The sequence below is a fragment of the Schistocerca nitens genome, chromosome 4 (assembly GCF_023898315.1).
Source record: "Schistocerca nitens isolate TAMUIC-IGC-003100 chromosome 4, iqSchNite1.1, whole genome shotgun sequence".
In the NCBI taxonomy this organism is placed as follows: Eukaryota; Metazoa; Arthropoda; class Insecta; order Orthoptera; family Acrididae; genus Schistocerca; species Schistocerca nitens.
In genome coordinates this window covers 411,281,038-411,295,606 of record NC_064617.1, presented here as the reverse complement: position 1 = coordinate 411,295,606, position 14,569 = coordinate 411,281,038, and the positions used below count along the sequence as shown (strand labels likewise).

At 38.9% G+C, this 14,569-nt stretch overlaps 1 protein-coding gene across 2 annotated transcripts in view; it reads right to left on the bottom strand.

The window, feature by feature from the left end:
• LOC126251528 (POU domain, class 3, transcription factor 2) overlaps nucleotides 1-14,569 on the bottom strand; it is a 706,060-nt gene that overhangs the window by 26,974 nt on the left and 664,517 nt on the right. For both annotated transcript variants that reach the window (XM_049952019.1, XM_049952021.1), the window contains exons 7-8: nucleotides 13,533-13,697; nucleotides 8,057-8,430 (exon numbers count right to left, since the gene is read on the bottom strand). In XM_049952019.1, coding sequence (XP_049807976.1) covers nucleotides 8,057-8,430; nucleotides 13,533-13,697 — 539 coding nt within the window. The remainder of the gene's footprint in view (nucleotides 1-8,056; nucleotides 8,431-13,532; nucleotides 13,698-14,569) is intronic.

The following is a 14,569-nucleotide window of genomic DNA, read 5'->3' as shown; positions in this document are numbered from 1 at the left end:
TTCTGCTTACTTTGTACTCGATTCTAAGCCGCAGGCGGTTTTTTGGCATACAAATACCGGAAAAAAAGTGTGGCTTGGATTTGAGTGAATACGGTAATCCAAAATATGTCCCTGCCTTGTGTTTCCTTCATCATTTGCTTAAAACTCATATTTCATATAAATACTTTGTATTCTTGTTAGAGTTTACCCAGGCTCTGAGATTGGGGTGGGGGGCATTTCATATTACTTCTGGGGTGAATGAGAAAACAGATACAAGTTTTCATGGCGAATAGTTCTGGGTGCACTAGTCAGTATCCATTTCATGTCCTGACTTCATTTAAACTGATATCAAATTGATATGTCTCTAGGTTTGACACAGTTGGATGTAAGTTCAGTTCACAAAATTTAGTTTTGCTATGTGGTGTGAGGGGTGGGACAGTTTCCCTTCCCTGTTCCCTCAAAGGATACACTCTTGGTTTACTACCTGATGTTTTGTGGTGCTTCCCCAGTTTACTTAAGGCATTACAAATATCTGAAAGCTTTGAGCAGTAAGTTTTAACAACAAATCCTTAACTACATTCTGAAATTAACATTGCTTCCATTTATAATTTTCTGCTGTTTTCACATACATTTTCTTAACCAATAAAATTGTAATATATTGTCTGCTGTCATGCCATTGGAGTTTCATCAGCACCACCACTTCAACCATTGTCATCATCAGCTATTTGGCTTCTGCTGCCTTATAAAGGATTACTCAAACTTCTCCATGTATTATGGTCTTCAGCTACACACATCTATTTTGCACTTTAATGTTTTCTAATTGTATATACTCACCTACCTTTAGATCTCTTCTCAGTTTTTTCTTATATCTTGGAATCAAGCCAAGTACTTTCTCTGTCCACCTATCATAGATTTACTCACCTACATGTCCTGTCCACCTCTATGCTGCTTATGATTCATTTGTTACTGTCTGTCACATTAATTTTCACCATCTATGTCTCTCCACATTACCAGCTCTCAGTGTTTGATTGGTATTTGTGTGGAATGTCCATGTCTCACTGGTACATATCAGAACTGGTAATACTACTGATTGTAAAGAGATACATCAGAAGCTTAGTCTTCAAAGCTATAGTAAGTTTAATGAAAACACCTGCGGACATTTTTACTCTTTATGTTTACAGCACTTCTCTTATATCCATCCAATTCTTGTCAGCTGCTCAAGATAAAAAAAACTCGTTAATTTGTACTATGACTTCATTATTGATCTGCACAATTTTTATATGTTCATTAATCATCAATTCAGCCTTATTTTAAGATGTGCTTTTAAGCTTCTGCTCTAATGTTATTTCAATAATTGTTATTTACTCACTATGGGCAAATAGTACAATGAAATCAGCAAAATGTGGGCTGTTCAGGTCAGTTCCATTAATATATATTCCTTCTCTTTTTCCAGATTAGGAATTAGAAAACTTTCTCTAGCACTGTTGAGAATAGGTCTGGCAGACTGGTATCACCTTTCCTCCACTTTCAGTTCTAAATTTCCCTCTAAACTGAAGAACCATTGTAGCACTTGTAGACTTGGTGTACATATCCTTAATATGTAGTAACAAAGGAATAATCAGTTTCTGGTTTCTCAAGAGCTGTACATACAGACTGCGTTGAATTCCAGTGAAAAGCTTCCTCAACTTGGCAAAGTGGCAATCCATACTCATTCATCCATCATATAAATTCATTCAAGGCTTACTAATTATCACTTGTGCTACATATGCTGATAAAGCCAGTTCATTCATTTGCTTGATTAAAATTCAATGTCTTTTCTATTGCAGCCTGCTGCATACTGCTATAGCGCATGCAAGTGTGATTGTGCCAATTGTAGTGATGCCACACATGTGTACTTAAATCAGCCACCAGGGGGCCACCTGTAGGAAGCACGCATATGGCCTCTGCCAAGCTGTCTACTAGCTACTTGTGTCTGTATACACAGGGAGTAGCATCAGTTCAACTCTCACTACGGTCTTTTAGTTTATACTGCTCACATCAGTTGTTCTGTGTATCTCTTATAATTCAAAGATTTAAGAATAAAGCCATATTTGTGTTACGTGTATCAGTTTTATATATTAACTTGAATACTACACAACTGGTGATCAGTTTGGATTGGTTTCCGTGAGTGCAGTCTTTAAGTGTGATTTCATCAGGTTTAGTCATTACAGACACCATGCTACTGGTCCTGATTCAACAGCTTATTTCAGCGTGACCAATTATCAGCTTTCATTAATAGACAGGGTACCACTGTGTCAGTCTATCCATCCACTTTTCCTCTGTGTGATGATTCAGCCATGGATTGGGAAGCTATGAAAAAAGACTCAGACAGTATTTTTGGCTTTTGGTTTGATAGACTTGAATTTGTACAAAGCTTTATTCCACCTAAGGTGTATTAATTACTGTGTCAGCTTGCCACTTACAAGAACCAGTAACTCTTACTTTTGATCACATACGCAGTTTATTGTTCAACTAGTATCACAAACAAATACATGTCACAGCAGTGCGAGTTGTATTCTGCTGATGCCACAAGAAACCAAACCAGTCAAATAGGGCTTGGGCAGCCAAACTTCACAGCCACACCTGTAAGTGTCAGTTCATTACTGATGCCCATAATGACTCTTATGCATACTCTCACATGTGACACAATTATCTGTTTAGCTTCAGACAAGGAAGGGCGCCAAAAGACTTTACTCTTTGAAACCCACATTGACATAAGTTTTGCAAATATGCAGTGGGTTACCAAATTGGAGCATAGGGTGATGTGGCAGTAGTGTCACAAGATGTTCCCACTAGGACAACAGATTGCTTGCACAAGGAATTGGCAGTGGCGGCCGCAAGCATGTGGGACCAGTGCCAAGCAGGCCAAGGGTGGCATAAGCAATGATGACCAGCATCAGCATTCTCTGTTTCTATATTGTCTTTTCTGTCTTGTCCATCATGAACATTTGGCATGCCCTAAGAGCTGGACTACTTGTAATGCTTGCCAGAAGAAAGGCAGCATTGCCTACATGTGGCATTCACCGAAGGTTGTTCAGGATATGGACATGGAAGTAAACTGTGTGGCTCCAATGCTTGTGACTTCATCTACATTGTTTATCAAGTTAAGTGTTTTTGCCAAATGCTCTGGCTGCAGATCAACACAGGTGCTGCAGGGATGTTACAGAATTCTCAAGCCTATGTGACTTTAGGCTTAATGCCATTGACACCAGTCATGCAGAAGCTGGTCAGTAATAACAAACAGAACATTCCACTGTTGGAACAATTTATGGCATCTGCCTCTTACAAGTCAGTGGTTTGTTCCATTGCATTTTTGATGGGTGCTTATGCCGGTGTTCCCATCACAGCATTCATGATGTTATGGCTCCACCATTCCATCCTCAATCAAATGATGAGGTGGAACAACTAGTGCATGCTTTCAAGTCCCAAATGAAAAAGTTCGTTGCAGATTCTTGGCTGGATGACGCCCTTCTCCATGTTCTGAGCACCTATGCTTTATGCCTATGGTGGAGTGAGACCCAGCTGAATTGCTTCACAGCTAGCAGCCATGCCTTCTCCTCCACCTCTCGCAGCCTGTGTCACACCTGCCATGGCCAGTTTCATTAGGACACATCCCATTGGGATCACAGACGTGAGTGCGAGGGTTGGTCACTGTTGCAAGTGGATACCGGTCACTGTTATCCACCACCAGGGACTCTGTCTTCATGATCTCCATATGGTTGATGGGCTGGTGGCATGCCACTATGATCAGTTCTGCCCCCCCCCCCCCCCGCCCCCTCATCAACACATGCTACCGGTTCACAGGTGTGGCCTCCATTGCCACAGCCCACCCCACTGCCTATTGCTTTGAGCCAACTGTTGCCTGCTGTGGAGGTGGCCCCATCCCATTGGTTGCCCCCTCCACATGTGGTGCCCTAGGGCTCCAACTTCCTGGCACCAGACACCAGTTTGTCTCCGGCCTCAGGTCCATTGCGTCAGTATGGTGTTCCCACTCAGGTTCAGCCATCATCACCAGTAGGTCCAGCCCTGTCTCCTCTGCACTGGAATCTACCTGCTGATGACGACACAGAGAGGACAATAGCACCCTCCTGGCCTGGTGCTGTAGTGAAGCCCCTCGTGGGCTTATCGCCCTCGGGTATGCCCACATCCCTGTGCATTCCAGCCTCATGGTCAGTGCCCTTCTGGCACATTGTCCTGCCTTCACCATTAGCACTGGCTACTACCACTCTGGATCTGATGGATGTGCCTCTTATCAGGCCACCACCATCTCATCCATAGTTTGAATGGCTTTTTGCATGAGGGAGAGGTATGCTGTATCCTGATACTTGTGCGTGTAAATGTGAGTGCACCGAATGTGGTATCACTGTGCATGTGTACTTAAATCAATCAATAACTGTATCAGCATGGGCTGGCCACTAGAGGCTGCCAGTAGGAGGCACACACACCACAGAGCCTCCACTGCACTGTCTGCCAGTGACACCTGTTTACATGCAGAGCAGCACTGAATCACCCTCGCTATGTTCTTTTAGTTTTGTTCCACTCACATCAAATGTTCTGTGTATTGTTTACAATGCACCTTCTGTATGATTCTTTTGCCTTGTTATGTGTGGAGTTAAGATAAACTTATTTCCATTATTGTCCAGGGATTTGTGAATAAACCCATATTTGGTGTTACCTGAATAGTTTTCATGAATTACCTTGGTACTACAGAGTCAGTAATAATATGGTGAAATGCTTGCACATTATGGAGTGAAGGCTAACGGTTCTACAGTGTTTTGTAACTTTACTGTCTCCATTCTTGGGAAGAACAATTATAGCATGTTTCCAGTTTTGAGGACTTGACTTCCTCTGCAGGTATTATTCTTGTTTATATTTACTATTAAGTTTACTATTCAATTTACAGTTGTGTATTAAGGTGGAGCTGCTACAATTTGTGTAGCAGCAAAAATTAATTTGAATGATGAAAATTCTGTAACAAAATGATAACTTCATTGCTTGATTTTGCACTGTTGTTGCTTGTGAAAATGGATGGATGATTAAACGTAGATATGGAAACATCTGACATGGTAACCGTTCTCATTAGGAATGTACACTATCTTATTAAAAGTATCTGGACATCCCAAGGTAATGTAGAATTGACCACTAGATGTCATAAGAAGTGGATCTGCAAGTATTAAAGGATGAGGCAGTGAGTATTGTGTTCTCAGAAGAAAAACAGTAAAAGCAGAGTCAGTTAGAGGGCTCAGTGACTTTGAATGCAGACTAATTATTTGATGTCACCTGAGCAACAAGTCCACAACAGACATTTCAGTCCTTCTATAGCTGCCAAAGTCAGCTGATGGTGATATGAGTCTGAAGCTGAAAAGTGAGGGAACAATCACAGCTAAACTGAGACCAAGCAGACCTCATGTACTTGGCAGACAGAGATGAGCATCGCAGAGACTGTCTGTAAAAATCACATGAAATCAGTGAGAGGAATCACCCAAATGTCCCAAAATGGTATCAGCAGTCAACTAGCACAATACTGCTCATAGAAAGTTAAAAAGGATGGGACATGGTGACCAAGCAGTTCCCCATATGCTACATATTTCTTTAGTTAATGCTAAGTGATGTTTGAGATGATGTAAGAAGAAATACAACTGGACACTGGGTGACTGGAAATGAGTAATCTGTAGTGATGAATCATGCTCTACTGTGTGGCAATCCATTGGAAGTGTTTGGGTTTGGCAAATTCCTGGAGAAAGTTACCTGCCGTTATGTGTAGTGCCAACAGTGAAATACAGAGAAGATAGTTTTACAGTGTTAAAGGTGTGTTTCATGGTTAGGATGTGGTCCCCTTATTGTACCTAAGAACATGCCAAATGAAGATATGAACAGACTTTACAGCATTTTTCACTGCACACAGCGGAGGAAGAGTTTAGAGATAATATATTTTTTTATATTAGAATGACACAAAGCATAAATCATTATCTGTGGGCAATGGTTAGTGGACATAACATTCCTTAAATGGAGTGACCTGCCCAGACCCCTGAGTTGAACATAATGGAACACATTTGGGATGAGTGCTTCTGGGTGTCCTGTTGAGTTGTTGTTTCCATTTTACACACATTTTAATGACCAATGCAGACATCTTCAGGAGCTGCAAGTTTTGCTGTTATATTCACTCATCATCTGAACTCCAACCAGACTGTGAACTATTGTTTGAACTTCTGTTGGTCACACATTGCTATTTATAGCTGAGCTCATTTCCTGACACCTGCTACATTGTTTGATGTTCTATTTTCAGAGTCAGCACGGGTATTCTGTGAAACATAAATTCTCTCAGCATCTTCCAACTCTGATTGGTGTCATTCTCAGTGAGATTTTAACACTAAGCACTATTTCAACTGGAACTATTGTGTCAATTTATTAGGTTTTATGACAGCTTCATTTTTATAGACTACTTAATTATGCTGTGCCAGCCGCTGTGGCCTAGTGGTTCTAGGCGCTTCAGTCCGGAACCACGCAACTGCTACAGTCGCAGGTTCGAATCCTGCCTCACACATGGATGTGTGTGATGTCCTTAGGTTAGTTAGGTTTAATTAATTCTACGTCTAGGGGACTGATGACCTCAGATGTTAAGTTTCATAGTGCTCAGAGCCATTTGAACCATTTGGAATTATGCTGTCCCAAAAACTTGGCATTTGCACCGCAATACTGATCTCATCATATTTCATTTTATGATTACATTTGAGGCAGTACTTGGCCATTTACTGGTTGTTGTACTCAGGTGTGTCACTGATGTTCCTTGCCATCTCCCTTTGACTGCTCTGATTGTCTGTCCCACGTAAGACATGCCACATTCGCATGGAATGTGATACATGTTCAGCTATTGGAGACCTAAATCACCTTTAACATTATAAAAAATACTTTTTATCCTAGCTGAATGGAGTGGCTCACACTAGATGCTATTTTTTCTGTAGGAGTCTACAATCTTTCTGGATATTTGGCCACCATAAGGTAGATAAGCCATTTTTGCTTTCTCTTCCTCCGTCTCAGTCAACCTCTGTCTCACACATTCTTGATTTTGGTCGCACTGCCTATTCAAGTTGGTGATCTGAGTACCCATTTCTTTGGAGCACTATTTGCAGGTGTTGTAATTCTTCAATGAGGGTTTCTTTACCTGAAAGTGTTCAAGCTATATGGAGCAGTGTCTTTGTGACAAACTGTGATGGCTCTAGGCATGGAGACAGAACTCAGTGTGTGTAAGATCTCTTTGTACTATGTGTCCCATGGAAATGTCCATTCTTATTAATCAATCATGGTGAGAAAACCTGAGAGATCACATTTAGAATGAGTTAGAGCATCAACTTTTCTCCAGACTGCAGCATCCAAACTTTCTCTGGTTTCAGCTCTTAAGCAAAATGGGCAGCCACTCCTCCACAGACATCCATACACAACATCGAAAATGTTCCCAGCAGAGTTCAAGCTGCTACAAAGGTGAAGGGTGGAAACACCTCATATCAATATCCACTAGTAGATGTCTAGATACTTTTGATCAGATATTTCATCTTGCTCTCATGGAGGCAGAATGGAAGAAATACAAAAGTAAAGGAAGAGGAGAAGAAAAATTATGTGGGAAATATAAAACTCACATGTAATAAGAATCATCACAATAACTTTAAGTAAGTTTGGTGCCTCTTGCTATTTAGCTTCCATCTCCAACAATACAAACATCTAAAAATCTGTTTTCTTTTACCTGTTGAGATACCTCTTAGTTTAATAAACACATCCAGAAAAATTAATAAATATCCCTACACACAAGTGTGTGTAGAGCTTTTTCAGATTTTTTTGGTGATGCACAAATAATGCTATAGCTTGTATCCAACCATTTTGATTACCTGCATTCTAATGAAACAGGCGCAAGAAATTTCTAAATTTTTGTAGGTCAGTTAACAAATTGTTTTTACTCCTGTTACTGAAAACTGTATGAATAGCAATAAGTGTAATCATAGAAAATATTTGTTTCAAATCATTGATAATTGATGGAAAATAGTACCGGGTAATGTTGTGGCTGTGAATGCTGTTGTGCACGTTGTTGCTGATGTTGATGCTGCTGCTGCTGCTGCTGTTGTTGCTGTTGCTGCTGCTGTTGCTGCTGTTGTTGTGCTTGTTGTTGTGTTTGCTGCTGCTGCTGCTGCGGTTGCTGTTGCTGAAGCTGTGGCTGGTGCTGTGGGGACTGCTGCGGGATCTGAGATGTTGCTGGCCCTTGATGAGGATGTGGATGGGTATGAGTATGTGGTGGCTGTGGAGGAGCAACCATTGCTCCAAGTAATTGTTGAGCAGGACTTGCACCATTGCTTAGAAGGTGAGGGGGCAGTGTTGGAGCTGCTCCCTGGCCAAGTCCCAGTCCAGCAGCACCAGGAGGTTGAACTGTAAATGATATAAATTTAAGTGCAATAGGAATCTAATAGAAATCCCTTAGCAGTTAAGCCTAACAATCTTAATTTTGACTGTTGGTTGCTTAGAGATGTCTGCACTGTATGTCCTGACTCAAGTTTCATTTGAAGGAGTCTTTAAGTTCTAAGTAGACTGTGGTAATCAATTTATGAAGTAAGTACAAGAAACAAGAAAAAAAGTTGAAATGTAACTAAAAAAATCAGCAAAAATGAAAGAATGTCCCACAGATCAATAAAGTATAAGAAATTCTTTAGTAGGCAGCAGAGAGCTATAGTAACTGAATTACATACAGAAATTTGCCCAGACTATAGTACTCACTGAAGCAGTGATCTCTTGAAGATTAAAAGACATCATAACATTGCTTGGTTAGAAATTAGTCAACAGTTATTTCTGTCATGCATTGTACTCTTTGTCCTTTATTTTAAAAAATGAATTTAAAAATTGAGATGCTTTATTGATACAACTTAATTTTTTGTATATTTCCTAAGTAATATCATGCGTTTAAAAATGAATATAGGGGTTTAAAGGCTTTGTAGCATTTATTACAGTGTGCTTGCATATATGCCATTCCCTAGATATTTCATTAGAAAATGCTAGTAGCAAAGATGCTTTTTATATCTTACAGTTTGCAAGGACAGAACCTGTTGCTACAGGGCAATGTGCATTCCATATTAAGTTATACTGTAATCCTCCAAGTAATAATAACATCAGTAGAGGGTATCGCCAGTGTGAAGACACCAGCTGTCTGTGCAAAGAGAAGAGTATGAAATGACTGAGAGTGACTGAAGTATGTGTTGAACAAGTAGCCCCGAGAAATCAGTTTGGAAGGCTAGTTGTGAATTAGCAATTCCAGTGAAATTAGTGTGTGGACTTTTAAGGAGTTGCTTACAAGTATGCCCTTATCGTTTGCAGTCATTACAAGCTCTAAAGCCCACAGACTTCAGTTTATGTGGCAACTCTGCAAGCCAAACGTTGTTGCATGATAATGAAGATTTTTCTGGATAGTGTTATCTTCAATGATGAACTGACATTTCACCTAGATCGAAATGTGAACGCACACAATGTGTACATCAGGGAGGGTCAGCATATCCCCATGAGATGCTACATTTGCAATGAGACTCCCCTAAATTGAATGTTTATTTGTGCCATATCCTGGCTGTAAGTTTTTGGGCCTATAATTTGTGATGTTCTTTAAGTTATTTTATAGTTTACATAATTCATTGGTTTTTTAAAAAAATCAGTGTTAACCTAATAAAATACCACATGTTGGCTCTTTATAGTATCATATGATCAGTGAATGACTTCGTTTTAGGTTACCTTTTTAGTATTTTAATTGTTTTAAGCCGTTTTAATGCTATTATTTTTACCCACTCTTACACACACATCTCAGCATACAAGTACCGCCCTCTTGTATGTTTGTATGCATGTATTGAACTGTGGACCTAGAAATGATGGAGAGGCTTCGTCCCTGCCATAGCCCTCAGTGGTACACAACCCCACAACAGGCTACAGCAGTCCACTCACGCCACCACAGTCCCCAACATTTGTGTGGTAGAACAAGTATGGTGTATGTGTATGTGGAGACAGTGTTTGCACAGCAATCGCCAACATAGTGCAACTGAGGTGGAATAAGGGGAACCTGCCCACATTTGCTGAGGCAGATGGAAAAAAAACCATCCACAGGCTGGCCAGCATAATGGAACTTGACACTAATCTGCCGGGTGGATTCGTGCCGAGGACCGGCATGCCTTCCCACTCAGGATGCAGTGCATTAGACCACATGGCTAGCCAGGCAGGCAACATTATGTAAGTAGTAAGAGTAAGTAATTTGTCATATGCTAGTGGATTATTTTTTCAATTTTTCTGTATACCTATAATTTAACATGTATATCATGTTAGCAATTGCAAGTCTAATCATTGATCCTTCTGTAGAAGGCATTTTAAAGATGTGGAAACCTAAGTGAAGTGGTTTGAATAAGCTTTTCATTTCTGCAACTGATTGGCTGAATTTCACTTTATCCTCATGAAGTAACTTATGTTTCTTATCTTGATGTGCTATGGCTCTTTCCTCAATTGGAAGAATCTAAATTTTATTTGGCAGCAAAATGGTGCACTGCTCCACTTGCTCAGTACATGACTGGTTAAACTACATTGTACCTGACTGTTGGATTAGCCACAAGGGGCTGGATGACAGAGCATGTTTCTCATGGCCACCATGTTCACCAGTCTGATGCTATGCGATTTTTACATTTGGGGGTTCATAAAGGATCATTTGTATGTGCCTTAGCTGTCAGCTGATCTACCCAACTTAAGAAACAGGGCTGAAGCAATTGTTGCAGCAGTTACTCCAGACACACTGATCAAGGTTTGAGAACAACTCACGTAACAACCTGAAGTGTGCTATATGATGAAGGGTGCTCAAGTAATGCTTGTAAGATAAACTATTTGAGTTGCTCCATCATTTGTTGTGTTAATTATAACTGTAAATTGAATGTAACATATGCTGCAATGTCTTAAAACCCTGATATTCATTTTCAAACACCCAGTATTATGGATAGAATGGGTTCTGATGTGTAGTTTTTCACTTATACTTCAATTTGTTACACATTAAGAAGCATTTGTAATGGTTTAGGGTTTTAATATGTGTAACATGTTAAAACTGTGTGAAACACCAGAAAATCAGATCTCTGTCTTTTATAGGCAGTGCACTACCAGTTATGCAATTCAAGATGTCTTGTTGACTGAATCAGGTCTTCAGCTTATCACTGGCTCCAGCTTCACTATTCCAAGTGAACATACAAATACAGCAGCACACACGACACAGAGTCAAAGAATTAATTCTTTGTAGTAGGTTTTGTTTAAAGCCACAGACAACAGGGAACCGAAACTGATGACATTTCTGTCATTAACTTCTTCAGTTATTAAAAACCTCCTTCTTTTAATTCTACTATGTACTTCATATTGCAATGACATCCTCTTACTTATTTGTTTGTTACGAGCCTTCTTTATTGTCATAGTGAACTAAAGTAAATCAAATGAAAATAGGTTTCTCAAATCGCATCCAGCGCAGTCCCCAACAATCAGTTTTTCCTTCTCATCCCATCCAGTAAGTCTCCCCTGACCGAGGTTCTGGGTGACTTTTGTGAACTCTGTCACATTTCCTAAGCCTCTCCAGCTGTTTTCCTTCACCCCTCTTCATTCCTCTTCAGCTCTTCTACCAGAGACAGGAACCAATGACTGCGAAAGCTTGCATACGCAAAACCTTTTTTTATTTGTATGTTTTCCTGCCACCACTTGATGAGTAGCTATTTTTTTCTATCCAGTTACATCAGATTTAAGTTTTGCTACTCTCTGGTCAGTACATTGATGGACAAAACATGGAACAGAAGACAAATTGCAGTTATTGACATCAAGCAAGGAACCCCCACCCTCACACTGATGAAAAAATTGGTAGTCTGATTAATAGCTCCCCAGAAAACTTGGTTTAAAAAAAAAAAGAGTGAGTTCATGGAAAGTTATGTAAGACATCAACAATAATACTAAATCTGCATGAACAAATTCCAATTATATCAGCGATAAATAGAACCAGGAAAGTTTCTCTCAGAAACTACGATAAGAAGTAATAAAGTATTAAATGCTCAACTAACATTCTTTTCTGTAATTTTTGACTGTTTAACAGTAGCTGCTGTTCAACAAAGAAATACAGCCATCAATTAACAATTAATCATAGAACAGAAGAAATAATAGAACAACACCAGTTGGATCTATATTTTAATTGTTACATTACTGAAAGAGAGTGTCAGTACTTTTTATGAGTGTCAATGCTGAAAATCTGTTTACGAACCACTTGAATTACATCTGTATAAAAGATATAGCACATTCCTTTATCTATGCAGACATTCACTGTTTTAGATATCACTTTCATGATCCAATGGGAAAATGTCTTAGTGAAACATTCAAAGACCCTTAGCTTTATTCCTGGTCAGTCCTAGAATTTGTTTCTGATTCTGCATTGGACTTCCAACTTTAGAAATATTTCAGGTATGTGAAAAAGGCACACTACACTATAAATCATCTTTCAGGTTAAAACCATACATCCACTTGCAGCTGGCTGACACAATTCAAAACCTGAAAGCTGACAAGGGTGTACAACCTCCAGTAGCACCATACTTAGGAAAGCACTATGGTACACAAACCAGCCAAACAGTCATTGGCATCTGTAATTTACATTGAAGATTTTTAAATTGGCCAATGACGAACTATCTTTTTTCTCCAAGCGGTGTCAAGAACGTTATCAAGTTTACCAAATTTTGTATTAAAGTATCAGTTATTGGTTAAATGGGGCACAGCTCTGAAGGGTTTACACTGGGTTATTGGCCATTAGTCATCAACAAGTATGTTTATTATAGTCCACGTAATAGGGAAAAATTTCTTGTCTTGGTTGCATAAATAGAGAAACTTAGCCTTTTCTTTCTCACAGATATATGCATTAATCATTACACTTTTTTCGAACACATATGAAGTAAATCTCATACAGTACTCTACTTCAGGTTGCACAATATCCATAACATGGTGGTAACATATATCTCCAAGATTCTATAACTTTTTTGCATGTTGTAGCACATAAAATGGAGGCTATGATGAATTTACTTGACCATTTATAAAACAATTTCCAAATTAAGATACAATGAAAATTGTTTAATGCTTGTATTTTAGTACTTTTTGCCAATGACTTCACTTATCTTGCAAGAATGAGTGTTTCTGAGCCCTGCCATAAGATTTATAGCTTATTTATTACAAAGAGAGCATTAAACTTGTAATTACTGTACCCATAGGATGAAACTTTGTGTTTCTTTGTTCATGTAAGATGTGAATATTTCCTGATAGTTTGTTGGCATTACTGAAAATTATGGCCTTCAATATCAGTGAATGTTAGGAATCATTTACGTAAAATACGAGTCAAAAAATTCAACTTTTGAGTAACACACATTTGTATATTATGAAAGCCATCTGAAAATGATTAGCACCACCACAAACTGACATTATTTTTGAAGAAAAGAAGGTTGATGATTTACCTGTTGCAGCAGAAGGTGGAGTCAGCAAGTGATGTGGCTGTGCCAATGTCTGCAGATTTGCTAGGGTCGTTGTCACCACTTGTCCATTGCTTAGTGCAAGGTTTACCATCTGCCCACTTGTTACATGATTCACAGGGATTGTCAGTATGGTCTGTGTAGCAATACCTGCATTATATGAACAACACATGTTTTAGTTATTGTGTGTCAAACACTAGTAGAAGCTTCATGTAGTTTAATGCAGTCACAGATTTCTCCTTTTTGTGCAGTTTTAGACTTGAAAGTACATATACACCTGACAGAATTTACGGAACATATAGACTTCATCAAAATGTTGTAATAAGATGATCTGCTTTTTATTTACAAAAGAGCCCACAGGCATAATGACACATGAAAAGCAAAATGTTGCATTGTCTCTTCATTTGAATAAAATATTTGGTCTTATCAAGATCTGGTCTTGTCAAAATGGAAGTTCTATTCTTCCTGTTTGAGTGATTAAAATGTTTAATATCACACAATGGTAGCAATAATATGTCAGTTTAAAAAGAAAACATTTTACTAGTGTGTTGCAGTTTGTATCAGATAAAAAATGATGCAGTTAGGTGTGGACAAAGAGAAAGAGAAAATACGATGTCAGTTCCAAAATACCAAAATTTTTATAAAAGAATCAAATGTGTTGTACTATTGGTATTTCTGTAAGTGGCTAAAAATGAAACCAATAGAATAGGAGCAAATGTTACGAAATAATGGTGGATGTTTCTTCTTGCTGCAGAAAGTTAAATTTCAGCTAGTGATAAACTAATGAAAACTTAAAGTATAGAAATATATTCACTGGAATGCAACATCACACATGTGCACATAAAACATAAAATTGTGAGAAAAGTTTTGCATACCCTCATGGCCTTTATTATTTACAAGTATTTTCTTTATTTTTATGAAAAACCTCTTACACAACACTTTTTTACCATAAGAGCCTGCTACACACACACACACACACACACACACACACACACACACACACACACACACACACACACACA